Source organism: Thamnophis sirtalis, unplaced genomic scaffold (assembly GCF_051295495.1).
Source record: "Thamnophis sirtalis isolate CommonGarterSnake01/CBP01778 unplaced genomic scaffold, rThaSir2_p1.2 scaffold_6, whole genome shotgun sequence".
In the NCBI taxonomy this organism is placed as follows: Eukaryota; Metazoa; Chordata; class Lepidosauria; order Squamata; family Natricidae; genus Thamnophis; species Thamnophis sirtalis.
In genome coordinates, this window is record NW_028261386.1 from 70,027,586 (window position 1) to 70,044,116 (window position 16,531).

Sequence of the window (16,531 nt, forward strand, 5' to 3'; positions counted from 1 at the left end):
TTCTTTAGTTGGTTCATATAACATTTAAATAAAAATGGTTCCTCATCAAATCAATAGTTCACTTTTTTTTCACTGTTAGAACTTTGTTCTGAGAAATTTAATTTTCTGACCATGTTTTTACTACAAATGTGTTTTTAACTTTAAGAGTTTTGTCAAAACAATGAGAAAATGTCTTTCAACAACACAAATGCAAGAGCCTTGGTTTATGTTTTGATGTATTATTGTTATTTCCAATATTTAGGGAGACCCCTCTATAAATGTATATAAGTATGTAACCAGACATATAAAAACAACAGTAAAATACAGTGCAATTTAGAAAAACTACAGTATAAAAATGTAAACTCATAGCCTTATGGGCTATGATATATATCCATTGCTTGGCCACAAATTGCCTCTTAAATATATGCAGTGTAGTAGATCTCTGGAGATTCTTCATAACAACTATTTCTACACAGTTGGTTACAATAAAAATGAATACATTAGATCAGTTACTTGAGTAAGTTGGATTAGATCACTTAGGGGCTTGTTCTATGCTTGTTTTATATATTTTTGTTAGATTAATAATATAATTGAATTCAGTTGGATACCATCATCTAGAACAGTGGTTCCCAACCTTTTTTTGGCCATGCCCCACCTAAGCATCTCTAAAATCCTGAAGCGCCCGTCCCCCGCATATAATTCTTACTTTACTCAAAAAGCGAACTCTACTCACATGGAAGCCTAAAAGGCCATTAACTTGGTGTAAAAGTTCAAATTGTCCCCATTAAAAATCAAATTGCTCCCCTGTGGGGCGTGGGTCCCATGTTGGGAACCACAGATCTAGACCCAGTAATTATGTTCAAGCTGCATTACCCAAAAGGCATAGAATGTAATCTACAGCAGGGGTGCCAAACTCACGACCCAAGGGCCAGATGCATCGCACGCTGCTGGCCCTGCTCCACCTTTAGCAAAGGGGAAAAAGGTCCCAATGTCACATGATGCCACAGTGACGATGCGAGTTTGACACCCCATCTACAGCATAGATAGCATCTATTGAAATCAATAGAACAATTACTTGCCTCACATGATGTCATGATGCAAACTCCATCCTTATATATTTGTCAGTCTAAGCACATAGGCGGTAAATTTTGCATCGACCTGTGATGGCCCATGATTAGAACCATGGCTTACTTCATATTCTTCTTTTAAAAGTTGCTTCATATTCTATTTGCCTCAATATTTTAATGCGAAGTTTTAAGTCATCCCTTTTTTTGTACACGGTGAATCTTTTAACACTTTTTTGCTCCTTGTTCTGTTGCCATAATCCAATCAGCTTTGGGGGCAAGCCTGTGCTTTTTGTATGTATGTATACAATGTCTGCTGTTAATACCCTAAAGATTTGTTTCTTTGTCCCACCCAAGGTAGCTTTGATGTATTATCTGAATCTAGCCAAAATGTATCTTATTTAACAGGGGGTAATGCATGATGTGTGAACACAATTGTCAACTGAATTTGTTTTGGCAGATTTTCTGCTTGTTTTCCATATATATTTTTTGAATGTAAATGTCTTTTAGTCTGTTTCACTACTCTGGTTTGATGCATCTTTTGAACTAATTGGTGTTTATTTAAGTTGATCTTGTGGTTTTAACTTATTTCTATGCATCTTGGACAATTAGTTCTCTTGATTCTCCAGATTTCCTTTTATCTAGTTCCTTCATCTCATTCCATCATCTGATTCTGAAGAGGAATAGGATTGTGCTGACATCTAAAGTTGATATTAATGGTATTAAAGTCACATTTCCCAATCAAGCATAAATTTGTCAACATCATCATGTATAAATATGTACCATAACATAACCACAATAGAAGTAATTTATATTGCCTATTATTACCCTATTATTTCAATGCATTCCCTGGATGCCTTTCTTATTTATTTTCCCATCTCAAGATTGCTTTGTGCCTTTTGAATAATTTTTTTGAGACTGGTTGTGATATTATAGAGAAAAGTATACACGTAAGCGAAGCAACAATTGTTCTCCTTATCGATCACTTATCTATCATTCCAGGCTGTTGACAATGAACAATCACCAGCAAGCTAGTAGAATGTCTGATTGAAATTGAAAGATGCCACGGCTGTTTCTTTCATAGCACTGTCTATTGTAGGTTTTCCAGTCAACAATAAAATACGAGCCTGAATAGATGTTTGCATGCTTATATGAACATTGCCGTTCAAAACAAAAGCTAGTACAGATCACCAAAACCTAACTGACCTATAAAAGACACAAGTTATGTTACATTTTATTTGAAAAGCAGATTATGAAATTCATGATTTATTTTTGAAGAGAGTTCTGTTCATATATAATTTCAGAAAAGCTATTTATTTTTAATTGTACAAATGGCTGACAACTCTCATGTGCAAGAATATATTTCCATCTCAGAGGAAATAGGTTTCAAAAGTTATTAATAAATAGTAGGCATACATCACTTTAATAGGCACTTTATAAATGAAATGGTAGTGTTCCCTACGTGTTTATGATTTAGAAAAACATCTACCTGATCAAAAATCAGTCTAACCCTTCTGAACTCAACAGAAAAAAGCTTTGGAAATCCAGCCAAAATCTATAAATTGGGTGATAAAAAGCAGACATGATAATTTTAAAGCAAATACTTGGTGAGCCATTTCTTTAGGTGCAAACAGAAAAGTAGCCAGTATTCTTTACAATATGATATCAGCTTTCAAATTCAGGGGAAAACAATCCCATGTCTCTCACACCAGAATTCCCCAACCTTTCCAGGTTGGTGGCCCAGAGTGGGGAAAGGGGATGATTTTGTGGAAGGGCAAGAGTATGCACATGTGTGTGCATAGCGCCTGTGATGTTTGTGGCAGGGCTCAAGCAAGTGGTTAAGACTGATTATATCTTGTCTTTTGCAATTTTTGATCAGGTAGATGTTTTTCTAAATCAACACATGCCCATCACAATGCTCATGCAAGTGGGGCCACAAGCACCCACGTTGACACTCGCGTGACAGGCTGCAAGCGCTGAGGTTTGTGCAACTGGGGCTCATAGGAGGCTCATGTAGTGCAGCTGTATACAGGTGCACCGGCTGGCCCCTAACGTGGCCCAGTGGTGATTAGCCCATGGCCAGGTAGTGGGCCGCGAACTGCAGATTGGGGACCCGTTTTACACAAATTCAATGCACATTTGAGTTTCATGCACAAAACAAAATCAAATATAAACTTTTCTATGTAAAAGACAGAAAGTGCATAAATACATACAAATACAGAAATCTTGAGCAAAGCAGTTTTAGATGAAAACCACATTAGAAGATTTCAGAGGCAGAGGTCTAAGTGTTCATTGATTTTGGTTTCCAAAACTTCAGATTGACAGACGGGGCAATATACGTTTCTATTTTGGTTACTAATTGATGTTTCTGAGTTTGCTGATTTAGCTGTATTGTTCATAGAAGAACTAGCCTCCTTGAGTTCTCCTTTCTTTAAAAAATAGTTGACAAACATAACTGAATCTTCCATTCGGGCTCGTTTTGCTGGGCCACCATTCTGGGTGTTGCTGTTTCTCTGAGATGGTGACTGGGATTTTGGAGTCATTGTAGCTGATATAGAAATTGTGTTTTCTGGAGCCCTTTTGTGAGGTATATCTCTTAGAGCCTTTGTAGAACTTGATTCTGACCTTTGCCCCCCCAAAGAAGTATTTTTAACTGGTGAGCCATTAACATTAGTATAAACCTTACGGTTAGCAACTGAAAATCTAGGAAATGTGGTACTAGAAGCAGAGCTATTTTCAGGACCGCTTGGAGAAAATGGAGAGGAGACGGTTGCGCAGGAAACATTTTTCTCAAATTTGATTTCATTTTTAGGATTTGACCTAGATGAATCAGCAGGTGAATGATATTGTGACTGGAGCAATTCTCTGCTCTTAATGCTTGGACTTACAGCTCCCTCTAATGATGATTCACTTCTTTTTCCTCCAAGAATATATCCTTTCCCACTAAAAGGTATTATGGTCTGTATGCTGCTTCCATGAGCTTTTCCTGAAATTATACCAGAAGTTCTTTTAGTTCAAATAAACATCAGCTATTACAAATGCTTCTTACTCAATATATTTACATGTACTGAGTAATGCCCATTGCAAAATGAATTTAGCAGATTTATTTGTAAAAACAGCACTTGAAATATGTCCATAATATTTTGATGTATCATTCATAAAATTGCATTTGTAGAGAGAGAATTCTGCAAAACCAATATGGAATATGAACACAAGCAGCTTAATTTAAGTTGAATTTATTTTTTTCTATTTTTATTTCAGAGAACCAGTCTGATACAGTGGTTAAGTTACAAGGCTAGAAACCAGAAATCCAGAGGTGGTATTAAGCCAGTTCAGACTGATTCTGGCGAACTGGTAGCGGAAATTTTGAATAGTTCGGAGAACTGCAAATGCTACCTCTTGGTTGGCCCCGCCTTCCCTGTCCTATATTCCCTTGTTTTTTAGCTCAGCTGATTCACACGGCAGAGCGGATTGCCGTGCTTCAGCTGAGCTAAACAACAGCTCAGCTCACCAGTGCTGACATCGAGGGCGATCTTTGAGTGTAGCGCGTGTGCGTAAAGTGCACGTGCATGCTTTCATACAATTGGTAGGAAAAGATTTTGAATCCCACCACTACACGAATCCCACCTTAGGCATGAAGCCAGCTCGGTGACTTTAGGCTTAGTTCTCTCTCATATTTAGGAAGAAAACAATGGCAAACAATTTCTGAAAATAATGCCAAGAAAACTACAAGGTAGTTATCAGAAATCAAGATTGATTTTAAGGCTTACATGAACACAAAATTCACTATAAACCTATCTACGGATTCTGGAATGGAAACCTTTTTACTAACTAGTGGAGTCGAGGAATTGAGAAAGTCTCTTATGGAAAACTTCATCCGGTTCCAACTGCTTTTAGGATCCAAATCACTAGTTCAAGTTAATCTCAAATCACCCTCATCTAGAAAATCAATATTCAGTGCTTTTTGCTTTTATACTGAACACAATCCCATGTACTTGAAAATATTAATCAGCATTATTGAGAAAAAATTAAGTAGCTTTTAGCAATTAATCTTTTCATTTAGCCATACAGAATTTAGTTACACGGTAAATTAAAAAAAGGTACATACGTGGACCATCGTCAAGGATTTTTGCTTGATCATCTTTCTTCTTGCCTTTCTTGGAGCTGTTGTCGGGCTCTCTGACCTTGGTAAATGTTCCCCCACAGCTCCTTTGGTGCTCTGCCCACCAATAGTCATTGGCAGATGGCGCCCTATTCATTACACGCTTTACGTAGCCATAATAAGGTTTCCTATTTCGACATGACCCATTACAACGCCACCAGTGCTGACGATAGAAATCCACCTCATCATGAAATTCATGATAGATCTGAAATTAATCCAGAGGGGGAAAGTGTACTGTACAACTTTCGTTTTCTTTTTATATAAATACATACACATCTATCATGCTACTATATTCCCTTTCACAGTAAGCAATGATAATTCAGACTGCAGAAAAGGAGTGAGAAACAGTAAATCAAACAAATTAAAAGTACAAGAGAATCTGAACACTCCAGCCAATCTTTCACTTTCTCTATGTGTACTCACTCTTCCTTCATATATTTGTTTTCCAAAATGATTAACATTCATTTTTTTACATAAGGAACCTCTTTCAATATACTGTATTTTTCAGAGTATAACACCCACCTTTTCTCTCTCTCTCAAAAAAAAAGGTGAAAATCTGGGTGCGGCTTCTAAACTGAATACAGCATTTTTGACCTACCGAAACATCGTCCCCCTTTGCAAAAATGGACATGCAGAGGGTTTGGGAGGCTTGCAAAGTGCTCCTGAGGGCTGGGGAGGACAAAAAAAAAAAGCAAAAAAGGGCCAATTTGCTCCCCCAGCCCCCAAGAGCACTCTACAAGCCTCCCAAACCCTCTGTATGCCCCCCTCTTTTTTATTTTTTGCAAAAAGTGGCTCTTTTTTTTTTCAAAAAATGGGCCTTTTTTTGCTTGTTTTTGCCCCCCCCCCCAGCCCCCAGGAGCACTCTTAAGAGCCTCTCAAAGCTCTGCATGTCTTTTTTTTTTTTTTGAAAAAAGGGGGTTCTTTGCTCGGTTCCCCCCGCCCCCAGCCCCAGGAGCACTCTACAAGCCTCCCCTTTTTTGCAAAAAAACGAGGCCTGCAGAGTGCAAAACCTTTTTAAAAAAATGTACCTCTTCAAAATCATGATGCGTCTTATAGTCCAAAAAATATGGTACTTCTTTTGTACTACTGATGCAATGCCCAGCCCAAATAACTTAATCACCCATTCATTCTTGACAGTAATCTATTGTCCAGAAGACTAATTTTCCCACTCTCACTATTTTTTTTGTTTCTCCTGTATATCCAAATCCTTACTTTCATATGGCTAACATGGGCAAAGCGCACTCTTAAATACAGCTATTTTTACTTCTTCAACAAACATTCATTCCTTTTTACAGAACACATGTGTTTCTGCAGACATTTGCATGTATTGCATGTCTATCCATTTTCCCATTTTCAGTAAACATTTATGAATTCTTCTACTGGTTCTAGTTTTTCAGCATTTATATACAGTATAACTAGCAGCTGTTTCAACCATTTCACCTGTCCAACAAATCTTTGATTTGCAGCTCCACACCCCTTACGGCCACATACAATCTGTTTAACATTATGTCATTCAAGTTCTCATACAATAGATACCATTTCTGTGCTAGCTTCACATGACCAACCAACAACTAACTTTCCTTTTGTATATGGAATAACAATCATATTCTTCCAATTGTTAGGCAGAATCAGTTTTCACACTTGTTTGAAACAACTCACATAGTCAATCAAATAATCAAGTTACATTTAGAGATTTTTTCCAATTATTCTATCTGTATATATTATGTTATGTTTTTTTTTTTAACTTTCACCTTTTTTCCCCTTGGGCACTAATCCAAAGAGAAAAAAAACCAAGCATACATTTTCATTTTATGTAATTTATAGCATGTGTTTCAATTGATCTCTTCAGCATGTTACTTGAGCCAAGGTGGCGCAGTGGTTAAAAGCAGCACTGCAGGCTACTGCTAGATCAGCAGGTCAGCGGTTCAAATCTCACCGGCTCAGGGTTGACTCAGCCTTCCATCCTTCCGAGGTGGGTAAAATGAGGACCCAGATTGTTGGGGGCAATATGCTGACTCTCTGTAAACCGCTTAGAGAGGCCTGAAAGGCCTATGAAGCGGTATATAAGTCTACTGCTATTGCTATTGCTATTGCTATTGCTATATCGACTTTTCACACTTAAGCATATTGCTATTATACCCAACAAATATGTGAAATATTGCTCACATTCATTCTGAGAGATTTATTGATCTTCTAACACTTTTTTATATAAGCTTCATGCTTTTTTCTCTACAGTTCTATTTCCACTTATTTTTTCAATTCTTTTTTTAGATACACTCAGATTGATCTATAGTAACTCAGAGCATATTTTCTGATCATTATAGTTTAGTGTTTTCACTTCAATGAGTTGCCCTCAACCCAAAAGATAAAACTACATCTGCTAATAATAGAACTCTGAGGATTGGCTGAAAATATCAACTCTGCTAAAGTATATCATCCCGTCAGGAACTGGCTTGCCATCATATCATGCAGTCTCTATTCTGTGCTTAAAAAATGAAAATGAGCCTTTATATCACAAAAAGCCTTTACCGTAATATTTGCTCCTGTTAAGCGATTTATCCGGTGCATATGTTTGCAGAACTCTGGACCATGAGACTCGCGATCCTTGTCATTATTAGTAACAAACAACAGGGCATGAATCATTTCATGCAGAAGAGTCTGAAATTAATTTATGAGATTATTTATTAAGTATCCATTTCTGACAAGACATTGCATATCCATATTTTGGAAAGAAATTTATCAATTTCAGTTTGTCTACCATATGGCAAGAAAAATATGAACTAAATTTTGAAATGTGGTGTTTACAATTCAGGTTTGTACAAATGTACTTGGTTTACAATGAGAATTCATAAAACTGTTGTTAGTTTGCATTTATTCCACAGCTATGTAAAACTGACTGTAGTTACCAAGCAAATAGATCTATTGAACTTTTTTTGTCCCATTAATGAACTAAGCGAAAGAAGAAAGGGAGTTTGCTTCTCTCACACAAAACAATCATGGAGGAAACAGATCTCATGAAAACCAAGACAGATGTGTTAGCTAACTGGCCACGGACCAGAGAGTCTCTACTCTCATAATAACAGAATTTCATATCTCCTTGTTTGGAATACAATAACTCATCCCATTATATAAGAAAGTAAAATATTGTTATAGATCAGAAATAAGGCACATACTGCTACACTGGAGCTCCTTGGTATTTTTACAATACAGGAGTCATTGTTTCTTCCATCTCTGTAGAATTAAAACATTGTTTTTAAAGCAAATGAGAGCTAATTCCTAGGAAAAAGTACTTTATTAAATATATATATAGTACTGAATTTCTGCAACCACAGAGCACTAAGGCATCAAAGTGCTCTATTCATAGAAAAGACCTGACTATTCATATGACTACTTGCTATATTTAGATCTCTTACTATTATTCTTATATTATTAAGCATATTTCAAGATCTGATTGTTACTGACAAAATATATTCCACAGTTTATGCAAGCATTCAACCATGTTAGGCTGCAAGAAATTTACATGCTACATTCCATCTTTGTAGAAAGAATTCCATCTTGCAATACCTCCACGAGGTCCTTCCTTGGCCGTAATTTTAAAAGTGGTTCACTTAGTCGAATGGAACACATTCCTCCATGACCTTCATAGCAGCAAACTCCAGCACACCTAGAAGGCAAAGCAGAAACTATCAATTTTTGTATCCCAACAGCAAAAACCTACCAAAGCAGAATGTGACTGGAACAGTTATCCATTGTAGAAAACTTTACCAGTTTTCTTTGGTAGTAAAAGGACAACTTTTCAAGAAAGAGAAGTAGAAGAGCATTTAAAAGCAGCCCACTTCTCAATCTGAATTAGCATAGTTCACACTGCTACCTCATCCTTCTGGTTTGTGGTAGCTCAAAATCCCAAGACTCAGGTACAAACATTTTACAGCTATCATTGATCTTGACCAGTATGTGTGTCTGATTATGCCTGCCCTGCTTGGTTGTCAGATTAAAAAAAAATGTGCCTGCTTGCAATCAGGCAATCCAACCTTGGCTGACTAGGAAAGCTTAACAGGATCAGATCTGACAATCAGAATGAAATATCAGGGTTGTACATTTTACTACATTTTACAGTTTTTTTAATGGGTAGATGTGCTGCAATGGGAGCAGCTCAAAAGGCACCTTTCTTGACACCTGAGCCCGCAGAGAAAGTCTTTTCTCCCGATATTCTTTGCACTACCAATCCCAGAATTGCAAGCAGCAGGGAATTCTGGGAGCGGTAGTCCCACCATCCCTGGAGGGCGTCCGTTTAGGGCAAAGGTCTTCAAACTTGGCAACTTTAATACTTGTGGACTTCAACTCCCAAAATTCTCCAGCCAGAGCTGGCTGGAAAATTCTGGGAGTTGAAATCCACAAGTCTTAAGGTTGCCAAGTTCGGAGACCTCTGGTTTAGGGATGTCTCTCTCCTCCCTCCCTCCCCGGCGCTTCCCTCGGCCTACAGGGTCATGCGCGGGCTCCATTTTACTTCTACCGCCGCCAGGCGCCCCCAAAAGAGGGTCTCGTTGAACTGCAGAAAGAGGCCTCGAACGTCCGGGTTGGGGTCCATCAACTCCCAGGCATCGTCCATCAGTGAGAGCGGCCGCGGAGGATCAGAGGAGAGCGTCTGAACCCGCACCTCCTCGTCCTCCGCTCCCCATTCCTCCTGCAGCTGCAGGGCCAGCAAAAAGTCCTCGTCCATCGTGCCTCCAAGGAGCGACACACCGAACTACCAACAGCCGCCATTCATTGGCCGGAAGCGGCTTTGCAATCTGGCGCATGCGCTAAGCCTCCTTCTTCGACGCCGCAAAGCGCTTGCGCACCTCTCCAAACATCCAGAGCGAAAAGCCTGCTCTACATTTGTGGCCATGCGCGAAACGGAGAGCGAGTGTCGCCGTTCTGTGACGTTTTACGTGTCTCCCTCTCCCCCCCCCCGCAAGCTCTTCTCTTCTGAAGATCTTCGGGAGCGGCTCTTTTTCCGGCGCAGACGCTCCTTCGTTTCCGCTTTTGGGGGTCTCTCGCTGCTCCGGGCTCAGGCATGGCGGTGTCTCTGGGGGAGGTGGCTGCAGTCGGCGGCGCCAGCCGTTTGCGGCGGCAGCTGGAGTCCGGGAGTTACGCGGCGGAGGAGTACGTGAAGCAGCTGTCCCAGCAGTCGGACGGGGACCGGGACCTGCAAGAGCACCGGCAGCGCATCCAGGCGCTGAGCGAGGAGACGGCGCAGAGCCTAAAGCGCAACGTCTACCAGAACTACCGGCAGTTCATCGAGACGGCCCGCGAGATCAGCTACCTGGAGAGTGAGATGTACCAGCTCAGCCACATCCTCACCGAACAGAAAGGCATCATGGAAACCGTCACCCAGGCCCTCTTGCTACAGGCCAATGTCGGCGAGAGGGAAGACCCGGCCGTCGCGGGAGCCTGGCGCGCTGCAGCTACCGCCGCCGATCCTCACACCAACCCTTTCTTGCCTCTCTCCGGCAAGGACGCCTCGGCCAACGAGGAGGGCCGGCAGCGAACTCTCACCACCCTCCTGGAGAAAGTGGAGGGCTGCCGGGACCTCCTCCCAGAGAGTCCTGGCAAGTACCTAGTGTACAACGGGGACCTTGTAGAGTATGATGCTGACCACATGGTGCAGATCCAGAAAGTCCATGCTTTCCTTATGAACGATTGTCTGCTGGTGGCAGCATGGCTGCCCAACCGGCGGGGCATGTACCGTTATGATGCCCTCTACCCACTTGATGGGCTGGCGGTGGTTAATGTCAAGGACAACCCCCCCATGAAGGATATGTTCAAGCTGCTGATGTTCCCTGAGAGTCGCATCTTCCAAGCTGAGAATGCCAAGATCAAGAAAGAGTGGTTGGAAGTACTGGAGGAGGCCAAAAGAAACCGAGTTCTCAGTGAGAAACGGAGGCTGGAGCAGGAGGTCCCAACACGGGCTCTTCCAATGCCTGCTGAGGCTTCTAATCCATTTGAAGTAGATGAGGAAGAGGAGATGAAGAAAGAAGAGAAGGTGACGCCAGAAGAAGAAATGGTGGATCTGTCTTTAGAATGGATTCAGGAACTGCCAGAAGACTTGGATGTCTGCATTGCTCAGAGAGACTTTGAAGGGGCGGTTGATTTGTTAGATAAGCTGAAGGAATATCTGAGTGACAAACCTGTGACCCAAATGGTTAGAGAGTTGCGAGCGAAGGTGGATGAAAGAGTCCGACAACTCACTGAGGTCCTTGTGTTTGAATTGTCTCCGGATAGGTCTCTCCGAGGAGGACCCAGAGCTACCCGGCGAGCTGTTTCTCAGCTCATTCGCTTGGGTCAATCAACTAAGGCATGTGAACTTTTCTTGAAAAATAGGGAAGCCGCTGTTCACACGGCCATCCGACAGTTGCGCATTGAGGGCGCCACGTTGCTGTATATCCACAAACTTTGTCACGTCTTCTTTACCAGCCTGTTAGAGACTGCAAGAGAGTTTGAGACAGACTTTGCTGGAAACAGTGGGTGTTACTCAGCTTTTGTAGTCTGGGCCCGGTCTACCATGCGGATGTTTGTAGATGCATTTAGCAAACAGGTATTTGATAGTAAGGAGAGTTTATCTACTGCAGCTGAGTGTGTAAAGGTAAGTAAAGGGAGAATGGAGTAAAATCCTGAAAAAAAGTCTGTCAGTGCATCTCTATGGGAGAGGTATTTGGGCAGTGTTTTTGAATGTAGTGTAGCTCACTCTAAATCCTCCCATCTTGTCATATCAAAGACATGGAATTTATGCTGGGGCCTCCTACAGCAGATACACACATAAATGTAATGGGAGAGCAGAAATGCACATACAGCATCTTGTTTGTTACACAAAACAAAATGCCTATGAGCAATTGGTAAAAGATCTGGAAGACAGCAACATTTCCAGTTCTGCTAGTGGTAAACAGACTCTCCCTCTCATATTTGGAAAATACAGGTTAGTCATATGCACTGCCTCTGCAGTGCACCTGGATCTTAACCACAGATCCTGTCTTACCTGAAAAAGCATATTTTGCTTTATAGAACAAAAGTTGAGCCTCTGTATAATCTAATGTTGCTTTTTTACTGTCCAAAACAAGATACAAGCAGATACCATCTGCCATCACTTTTTATTTATCTCTTATCTCTGAAAAGACTGAAATGGAATACAGACTACTCTTTTCTGTTAACCTGAATGGTGGGAGTACTGCATTTTTTGGAGTATAAGACGCACCTTTCCCCCCAAAAAAAAGAGTGTGAACATTTTGGTGTGTCTTATACATGGAATACAGCATTTTTGGCCTCTCGAAACCCCACCCCATGAATCCCGTTTTTCATAAAAATGGACCCGCAGAGGGTTTGGGAGGCCCATTTTTTGCCCTCCCCAGCCCTCAGGAGCACTCTACAGGTCTCCCACACCCTCTGCACGCCCCCTTTTTTTTCAAAAATACAGGCTGGTTTTTGCCCTCCCCAGCCCCCAGGAACACTCTACAGGCCTCCCAAACCCTCTGCCCCATTTTTGTGACTATTTTTCGCCTCCCAAACCCCCCATGCATTACATTTTTGCCCTTCCCTCCTCACAAAAACCAGGGCGTGCAGAGGGTTTGGGAGGCCTGCAGAGTGTTCCTGGGGGCCAGGGAGGGCAAAAACGTTTTTTGTTTTTTTTTACCTCTTCAAAATCCTGGTGCGTTTTATACTCCAGTGTGTCTTATAATCCAAAAAATATGGCAATAGAAATGAAACTTGTCTTTTATCCAGTTTTATTTCATATTAGCATTAACATGGATAGTTAAATTACTGGACAATACATTTCTTTTAAATGTATGAAATAAGTTTCAGTTGTATGTTTTAAATTAAGATGGTCACTGCAAACTAGTTATTTTTACTTAAATTTTAGCATAAGTAGTATTACATGGATTAGAGCTGCATTGTCTTTAACATTAGGTGAGACAATGAAAGGCAAGAATGGGGCAGAGTCCATTCTTCCTCTGTCACATGTTAAATAAGTTTGTAAGAAATAATGCATCTTGAAGTCGCGGCTCCAATTATGAGGCAATGTCTAGTCATATTTATTGAGTGGCACAAAGCCTCTTTTGAGCTTTATACAAACTTTGAGGTATTTGTGTCCTATATTGAGTAAAGCCCTGGAAGAAGAGAACTGCCTTCTGAATTCAAATTATATTTGGTATTCCTTCCATCATCCTCTTCTTTCTGCCTATTATGTATGCAATCGGTATTAACATCCCTCATTGACTTTTGGCAACAAAGCCTTCCAAGAAATGTGGCTGTCAGCTGATTAAAATGTTGCCCATCCCTGGATTAGACAATTATCTATTAATGATCCTGTAATACTATGCAGAGATTGGTTTAAAGTCATATTTCAGTGTTTTCTAATGTTTCCAATAGGAAGATTATTTTGCCATCTCTGTATTGTACAATATCTTTAAATTTAATTTAATTAATGTCATTTGTTGTTGAAGGTGGCAAAGGAACATTGTAAGCAACTTGGCGATATTGGTCTGGATTTGACCTTCATTATTCATGCCCTACTAGTAAAGGATATCAAAGGGGCTCTGCAGAGCTACAAAGACATCATAATTGAGGCCACAAAACATCGCAACTCTGAAGAGATGTGGAGGAGAATGAACCTGATGACCCCGGAAGCCTTAGGAAAGCTTAGAGAGGAAATGAGGAGCTGTGGTGTGACCAGTTTTGATCAATACACTGGAGATGACTGCTGGGTGAATCTTAGTTACACAGTTGTGGCTTTCACGAAACAGACTATGGCTTTCTTGGAGGACGCTCTCAAGTTATATTTCCCTGAACTGCATATGGTTCTGCTAGAAAGTCTGATGGAGATAATCCTTGTGGCCATCCAACATGTTGATTACAGTTTACGGTGTGAACAGGATCCCGAGAAGAAAGCATTCATCAGGCAAAATGCATCTTTCCTTTATGAAACTGTCCTTCCTGTTGTGGAAAAAAGATTTGAGGAAGGTGTTGGAAAACCTGCTAAGCAATTGCAGGATCTGAGGAATGTTTCACGACTAATGCGTATTAATCCTGAAAGTACTACCTCAGTGGTGTGAAATATAATGCCTCAGTAGTTTTCATATAGAGATTGTATATACTTGTGTACATACATACATAAAGATATGTATGTACATACATAAACTCCTGATGATTATCAAATACGGCAAAGCTCTCATTAGTTAATTATGTTCTGCAAATACAAGAGACAGCAAGGAAAAAAGGAAAAGAAAGCAAATACTGTAGTTAGCTCAAGTAGCATCTTTTTTTGAAGGTCTGAAAGTGACTGTTTAGATTTCAAAACATGTGATGACATCTGTTTATGTTAATAAATAATGTTATTTAAATGTATGTAATTAGGTGCTCCAGAAAAAAAATTCTGACCTTTTTAGGAATGTAAATTATGAGGTGTGTCTATTGATTTCTCCACGTTAGGCAGGGGTGCACGTGAAATAGGAAGAATGTTTTAAACAATCTGCTGTGTTCCCTATGTTGAGCTGTTCTATATCAGCCACAGCTTAGTACAACCCAAACCCTGAATGCTTTGGTTATGGAACAAAATCCAAGTGGGCCAAATAGGATTAGATGACATGTATTGCTCCTCTTTCCCTTCCTCTCCCTCAGTGCTTCCCAGTAAGCCATATCTCATTATACTGGGAACAGCCAAAGAGAGGAAGGGAAAGAGGGGATGTGCCATCCCTTTCCCCAGTGCTTTCCCTTTAAGCCACTCCAGTGTTCTAGTAGGGCATATACCAGAGGTCCTTGTCCCCATTTTCCTGGCGCCTTCCCCCTCCTTTGCTGCTGTTGACATTCCAGAATGGCATGTAGCATTGGCTTGCCTTTCGCACTGATTGGCCCAGGATTTGCCTTCTCTTCAGGTTAGGGTTCCTGTCATGTCGTCATCCCCCCACCCATCAGTCCATCATGCCAAAACATGCATATCAGTTTGGGCATTGGCCTCCTAAAGCCTGCTATATCATGCATGAAACATTTTATACATCTATAGTATCAAGACAATTTTCCTTTGTTTCTAAAGTAGCAGAAATTGTGTAGGAAACAAAGCCGTCTTGCATGAATCGCTCTCGGATGATGGGGAAATACTACAAAAAGCTGCAGTCAAAAACATCCAGCTGAAAAATTCTTTGAAAACTATCATTCAGTATGAGGTCTGCACTCTTAATGGTAGCATTTCTATTGCACACATATTTTTGGCAATAATAAATGCTACCTTAAGCGTAAAATTTGCTTCTTTTTGATTTTTAGCAGGTGAAACATGAATAATTTCAAATAATAGTTGTCTCAAAAAGGTAAGCCTGCTACGATTGGTGAATTTTGTTGCAATTTTGCTACAGCTTCCTGATTTTACTGAAGTCAAATCTACTTTAAAAAATGAAACTCTTCTTAGTTAGAAATGGAAAGTCCTATAACTAACTACAGAACAAGTTGTGCTTGATCTAGTTTTCATGTATCCATTTACACATATCCTTTCAATTTCATACAGTGATGTTTATTTGAGAGAAGATACGTAATCTGTTCAGTTCATTATGTCTATGTGGTCATCAGTGATCCACTGAGCAGTGAAAATCAGAAAGAAATGGAGAAATATTTTACAATGTTAATAAATCTGATTCCCTGAAAACACCATGATATGAAAAATCACCCACATACAACGTATAACATATATAAGGGTGGGATATTTAGGGCACCGCAAGAAGAAATTGGATGGAGGTTTACATGAGTTTAAAAAGTAAAAATTTACCCAGGCAATATTCAAGGTGTAAAACTAATAGCTCTTTCCATAGTTTTGCCCACAGTGATTATGTATTAATATGGGTAGAGGGTTAGATTTGTTTGTCTTTTTTAAGAAATACACTGTACAAGGTAAATGCCAATTGAAGGAATCCCTATTAAAAATATACTGGTGTTGTATAATTATCTAATGAGTACTAAGCCAGAATTAATAACTCCAGGGAAGTGCTCCAATTTGTTGGAAAAAACATGTTCAGTAAAATGTAAAATGAAATGCTACGTTGAAAATATTAAAGACTTGCTACTACTATGTTGTTGCCTTTAAAATTGTGTAATGGAGATTGGGTGAACTGTCTTTGCCATATAAACAAATACTGGCGGGGGGGGGCAAGAGAAAAAGTTATTCTTACCTCGCATTTCAGTAAAGTTTGAGTAAACTATAAGAACGTGGGACTGTCACACATGTTCTGTTCTAGCTGATGGTCATGGAAAAACACTTAACAGAATATCTGCATATTCTTTTTCCAGAGAAATGTAAGTATAAAAATGT

The 16,531-nt window shown here is 40.1% G+C and overlaps 2 protein-coding genes across 2 annotated transcripts; one reads left to right on the plus strand and one right to left on the minus strand.

The window, feature by feature from the left end:
• Window positions 1-2,341: 2,341 nt before the first annotated feature.
• On the minus strand, window positions 2,342-10,000 carry SPRTN (SprT-like N-terminal domain). The gene is made up of 5 exons (XM_014064862.2): window positions 9,687-10,000; window positions 8,770-8,869; window positions 7,735-7,863; window positions 5,152-5,410; window positions 2,342-4,029 (listed from the first exon to the last, which is right to left on the minus strand). The coding sequence occupies exons 1-5, from the start codon at window positions 9,923-9,925 to the stop codon at window positions 3,311-3,313; spliced, it is 1,446 nt and encodes a 481-aa protein (XP_013920337.1). The 5' UTR covers window positions 9,926-10,000; the 3' UTR covers window positions 2,342-3,310.
• A 187-nt stretch (window positions 10,001-10,187) lies between these two features.
• On the plus strand, window positions 10,188-16,291 carry EXOC8 (exocyst complex component 8). Its single transcript, XM_014064863.2, has 2 exons — window positions 10,188-11,830; window positions 13,683-16,291. Exons 1-2 carry the CDS (start codon window positions 10,262-10,264, stop codon window positions 14,289-14,291), a joined length of 2,178 nt encoding a protein of 725 aa, XP_013920338.2. The 5' UTR covers window positions 10,188-10,261; the 3' UTR covers window positions 14,292-16,291.
• The last annotated feature ends 240 nt before the right edge of the window (window positions 16,292-16,531 follow it).